The 6,047-nt window shown below is 44.1% G+C and overlaps 1 protein-coding gene across 1 annotated transcript in view; it reads right to left on the reverse strand.

Moving 5' to 3' along the window:
• LOC109378166 (sialic acid-binding Ig-like lectin 5) overlaps positions 1-6,047 on the reverse strand; it is a 21,878-nt gene that overhangs the window by 4,825 nt on the left and 11,006 nt on the right. The window contains exons 2-4 of the mRNA XM_019634631.1: positions 1,055-1,770; positions 584-978; positions 55-369 (exon numbers count right to left, since the gene is read on the reverse strand). Coding sequence (XP_019490176.1) covers positions 55-369; positions 584-978; positions 1,055-1,091 — 747 coding nt within the window. The 5' untranslated portion in view covers positions 1,092-1,770. The remainder of the gene's footprint in view (positions 1-54; positions 370-583; positions 979-1,054; positions 1,771-6,047) is intronic.

Raw genomic sequence — 6,047 nt, forward strand, 5'->3', positions numbered from 1 at the left:
ACACACACACACACACACACACACACACACACACACACATACACACACACACACACACAGCACTCCTACTACCCACAGGGACCCAGCCATCCCTCCAGACTCACAGGACACATTGAGCTGGATGGTTCTCTCCATAGTTACTGAATCTCCTTGTTTCACCTGACAGGTGAGGTTGGTGCCATGGTTCTGGGGCCTTGGGGTGAAGGTTAGCACTGAGGAGCGGAGGGCCTGGCGGCCCAGAGAGTAAACAGCTTCCCCCACCCAGGTGAAGGTCAGAGGTCTTCTCCCTTCGCAGGACCCTGGCGGGCTGCAGGTCAGGCTTGTACGGCGGCCGGACTCCAGAGGTTCCGGAATGTGGATGTTGGGTTCCTCTGTCAGGGCAGATGAGGAGAGAGGCGGTGCCTGGGCCCCAGGGGGTGGGGACCCAGAGTGTGACCCTGAGAGGGACCCATGCCTCAGGGCCTGAGCTCACCCCAGGTCCTGTGTCCCTTCCCACCACCCACCCCTAGGCCTGGACAGGGAGTGTTCCTGTCTCCTGTTCCTGTCCTAAGATGGGGGCCCCCTGTCCAAGTCCTGTTCTGGCCCCTGCCATACCTGTCACCTGCAAATTCAGCTTCTTATCTCTGTAATTATATTGCACATTATTTCCTCTCTCCACTCGGAAGAAGTAGCTTCCTGTATCGCTCATCCTGGTGTCACTGATGATCAGGGAACAGCTGTTGGGTGTGGGGTCCTCAAGGAGGCGGAATCGGCCTGAGGTCTCAGGCCTCCTTCGAGAACGTGGGTTGTTTGTGGCCACAGGATTAGCTTGGCGTCTGTCGTCCCCACTCCTGTACCAGTAGATGTAGAGTTCACCGGGGGAATACCATGAACTCCAGGGGTAGGAGAAGGAGCAGGGCACATGGACACACAGACCCTCCTGTACTGTCAAGTTTTCCTTCAATCTGAGCTCGTATCCTGGAACCTCCTGCAGGGAACCTGGGGGTACAGAGCCTCAGCTGCAGCTCCAACCCCTCCCCAACCTGTGCAGGACCCCCAACCCTTGGCCACTCACCTCCCCACAGCAGGGGCAGCAGTAGCAGGGGCACCATGTCCGCATCTGACAGCCAGAGCCTGGGTCTGGTTCCCTCTGTAGGGAAGGAAATGCCTACAGTGTGGTGGGTGGGGCTGAGGACGCCCCAGCAGGAAGCTCGGGCTGAGAGACTGAGGCCACGCCTGGAAGGGGAACTTAGGCTCCATTGCCTTCTGGGTGAGCTGGGGGCTGAGAAATCACCCTGTCCCACCCTCTCCCCACAGCCTGACCCAACCCCGCAGGTGGATATACCGAGGTCCTGGGAGTTGGAGAGGCTTGTCCAGATGGGAACCTGGAAGTGATCACCTTCCACATCATGTTTAAGTCAAGAGGGAGTTCACTGAGGGGGGCCAGCGCGGTTGGAAGAAACAGGACTGGTCCTGATGACTCAGGGGTTCCACCCTCTAGCTGAAACCACTAAATGTTGTGGAAAAATAATAGTTTAAAATTTCTGAAGACCATTCAAGTATTGTCAAGAAAAGGGGACTTTAGGCTCAAATCCATTGGACGGTGGGACTCGGGGAAAGCTGAGCAGTAAAGCCCCTTTGCTCTGAGAAGTTTTGGGGACGTGAGATGCACGAGTGTTGGTCTTCTTGAGTCCAGGGTCAGTGGGACAGCGATGGAGCACAGGCCTGCGCCACAGGGGATGTGGAAGGGGAGACACTCGCCCCATTCCGCGGGGACTCCAAAGGCTAGACCTCAGCACAGAAGCACATTTGCTGCCTTAGAGCTCAGGAAGCTCCCTCTTCAGAGTCCCTCACATGCTGGCGTCCTTTTTCAAAGCCTGGCAAGGACTCGAGTGATGTGAGGACATAACCTGTAATCCTGCTGTTCTTTTTCATGAAGGAAAGTTGATCAACATTTTCCCAAATGTAACAATGATCTTAAACATTTTAGACATTCCCAGTAACGGGTTTGGTGATTGAAAGAAAGTTTCTTAAAGCATGCAAGAGCAAAAGAAATTTCAATAAATCGTGCTGGAGGAAATAATAAATCCTCTTTCTAGTCTCTATCTTATATAAACATAATAATTATGACAATAAATAATATTTACCAATATAATATTAATATTTATCAATATTTGGCAATTATTTTTATAAGAAGAGGCAATGCAACAGTATCAGCCATAAATGTGGGGAGCCTGAGTTATGCAGGTGCGTCAGACAGGCATGGTGTACTACTGATCAAAATAGTCTCTAATTTTCCTGTATTTTCTTATATTTTAGTTTAGAGCATTTTAGCTTTGTGACTTGATGGGATGTGTTTTACCATTTCAGAAAAATTCATACGTGCGCCACATTTTGTATTTTCTTTCTGAAGGACTGATCTCAACATTTGTATAAACGTCAGGCTCCACAAAACCTGGGTCTGCCCCTGCCACGGGGTCCAGGTGAGCAAGAGGGAACCAGCCCTATCCCCTACTCACCCCTGACTCTTCCCTTATTGCCAAGAAGATTGTCTTATGCAAGCAAAAGACTAAAGAAAACAGGGCTCCCACCATTGTGTCCCCACAATTCACATCACTGCGTGGCCTAGCAAATCTCAAACTGAGGTTATCAAAAAGAGAAGAAACTACAAGTGTTGGCAAGGATGTAGAGAAAGCACAACTCTCTTGTATGTTGGTAGAAATGTAAGTTGGTGCAGCCACTATGTAAATCAGCATGGCAGTTCCTCAAAAATTCAAAATAGAGCTCCCCTATGATCCAGCAATTCTAGTTCTGGGTATTTATTCAGAAGAAATGAGAACTCTAACTTGAAAAATTATATGCATCCCCATGTTCATTGCAGGATTATTTACAATAGCCAAGATATGGAGGCAACCTAGAGGCCATGGACAAATGAATGGATGAGGATAATGTGGTACACGTGGTAGGGAATATTATTCAGACATAAAAAAGAGGCAATTTGCCACTTGCAACAACATGGAGGGAATATGAGGGCATTATGCTAAGTGAAATAAGTCAGACAGAGAAAGACATATACTGTATGATCTCACTTACATGTGGAAAGTTAAAAGAAAAATAACTCATAGATACAGAGAACATATTAATGATTACCAATAGTCAGGTGGGCAAAAATCACAAAGTTACAGTTATAAAATAATTAACTCATGGGGATGTAATGTATAGTTTGATGATTATAATTAACAATATTAGTTAACAATACTATTAATTTAATAATATACCTAATAATACTTATGGTATATTTGAAAATTGCTAAGAGAGAAAATTGTTAAAAATTCTGATGGTAGGGCACGCCGAGTGGCTCACTTGGTTAAGAGCTCGCTCAAGAGTTTGAGCTCTGAGCAACAGTGGTTCGAGTCCCGGCCCGAGCTGAGCAGCCGCTGAGCTGCCAACAGGTGGCGGGATGGCTCAGCTAAAAAAAAATAATAATAATAATTCTGATCGCAAGAAAAAATTGGGTCAATATATTGTGCTGATGGACATTAATTTGACATATTGTGGTGACACTTCACAATGTATACAAATATCAAATCATTCTAATAGACACCTGACAGTAACATAATGTGACTTGTCAATCATATCTCAATAAAATATATACATAAGAAAACAAACAAAAAATAAAACAAAAAAACAAAAAACCTCAAGCTGGGCACTTAGACTAGAGTGATGCAAGGCCTCCTGGCAGAGTTCCCTTTGTGTTCCACTAGTGTTTCAGCATCTGCATAACAAACCCCTTGTATTACATTCCCACTGCTGAAATCCATGGTGTGGCTTGTATTGTCATGATTGGCCCTTCACTGATTAAATCTCAGAAGATGAAAAAACGTGAGCATTGGGTGATTTCAAAAGTCTTCCTAATAAAACGCACAGCCAAGTAGGAAGAAAGGAGAATTTCCCTAACAAGGGAAAGGGTGTCTTCAGCAAACAGCATTCCTAACTCAGTAGCATCAGGTCCTAGTCTAGAAAGGCAACAACAATAAGTAAAAGATACAAATGTTGAAAAAATAACAAAGCGGTCTTTCTTCATAAATGATTATATATATTAAAAAAACCGAAGGACTATACAGATACATTTGGAGGCTTAATAAGAGAGTTAGCGAGATTTCAAGAGACAAAATCAAATTACTAAAATCAAATGCTTTTCTATATCACAGCAATAAACAAAAATTGGACGTTATAAAAGATGCCATTGACAATAGCATACAAAATTTTGATATACCTGGAACATATCTCATTCTTTAGAGATGTACATCACAAAAGTATAATGTACACTCTCTCGATAAACAGAATTATAAATCTGTATTGAAGGACATTAAAGATGAAAATAAATTGAAACCTGTGCATGTTAATAGGTTTGAAAATAGTATTATATAAACGTTAATTCTATCCTAATTAATCTGCAGAATAAAGCAATATGTCACCCAATCTCCCAAATGACTTTTGTGGAACTCAACTATTATAAAATTTACATTGAAGTAGAAATTTCCAAGGAAAGCCACAGCAATCATGAAGAACACTGTGAGGACAGGCTCTGTAAGATACAGAGAATAAGACAGTGTTGTACTGACACAGGGATAGGCCACAGGTACAAAATAGGGGCACCCAGAAATGCTGTAGAACTCAACACAGGAAACATCATACACCACAGGGGAGGTGATACAAAGAAGTGACAAAAAGACAGACATTTCAATAATATGTGTGGGCCACCAGGGACCCGAAATTCCATCCCTAGTACACAGATGCATTAAAATCAAGGGCGGATGGATGGAGGACCTATTGCTTTACGTGAGACAAAACAACAGAGCTATTAGAAGATGATATCACAGGATAGCTCCATGAACTTAAGGTAGTGAAGGTTTCCTGAACAAGACATAAATAGCACTATTTATAAAGAGAAACCTTGAAAATACGGCCTATGTTACAATTGGAGACTCTTCATAAAACACCAAAGCAGGGCTCAATCATCAGCCTTCAAATACGAGAAGATGTTTCCAACACAATAAGCATCAAAGTGTCAGTCTCCAGAAGACAAGAAGAATTTCTATAAACACATAAGAAAAAGAAATCAGAGAAAATCACTTGAGCAGGTGCCTGCCTCGTAAAGGACAGCATACGATGAGCCAGTAAACAAATACAAAGCGGCTCCGCAACATTCACAACCAGGAAAGTGCACATTAAAACCATAACAAGATACTATTATACTTGCTCCAAGGTGGCCAATATTAAAGTGACTGAAACCACCGAGTGTTAGTGAAAGTGTGGGACAATGGTTGTTGAAATATAAATGCGTACAAGCACTTCAGAGTAAAATAGCATCATCTAATACACTGGGGCTCGGCTTACATCATGACCAGCAAAATTGTACTCCCAGACTTATGTTCTAGAGCAGCTGTCCGATGTGCTAGCCAGTCGCCACACGTGGCGGCTGACCACTGGAAAGGTGCCTATCAGGATGTATGCTGTAAGGGGCCATCGGATGTGCTCTAAGGTGACACACACTCTGGATTTAGAAGTCTCACTACAAGAAAACATTTAAATCATTTATGTTGGTATTCTGAGACCATTTTAAATGGGAGTGAGGGAGACATTTCTCCTACTCTTCATAAAACACCATGAAAAGGGCTAAATGCACTAAATTCAACTCGATTCTGACGCTGTGTACCTGGGGACAGTGTCAGATTCCAGGGGTTAAGTGTTTAGTTCTGAATATGCCCCCGTACCGTGTATCGGATGTCAGTCACAAGTCCAGCTTGTCACCTGTGCTTCTCAAAACAACTGGCTATAGGTTCCCAAGACCTTCTCCCTTAGGATTTATTAATTTGTAAGAGCAGCTCACAGGACTCAGAGCACATTTCACTTACTAGGTCACTGGTTTAACTTATATAATTCAGGAACAGGCAGATGGAAGAGGTGCACAGGGCCAAGTATGAAGCAAGGGGCATGGAGCTGCCATGGCCTCTCTGAGGTCACCACTCTCCCATCACCCCAAGGGCTCACCAACCTGGAAGCTC

This window comes from Hipposideros armiger, unplaced genomic scaffold (assembly GCF_001890085.2).
Source record: "Hipposideros armiger isolate ML-2016 unplaced genomic scaffold, ASM189008v1 scaffold_1781, whole genome shotgun sequence".
Taxonomy (NCBI): domain Eukaryota; kingdom Metazoa; phylum Chordata; class Mammalia; order Chiroptera; family Hipposideridae; genus Hipposideros; species Hipposideros armiger.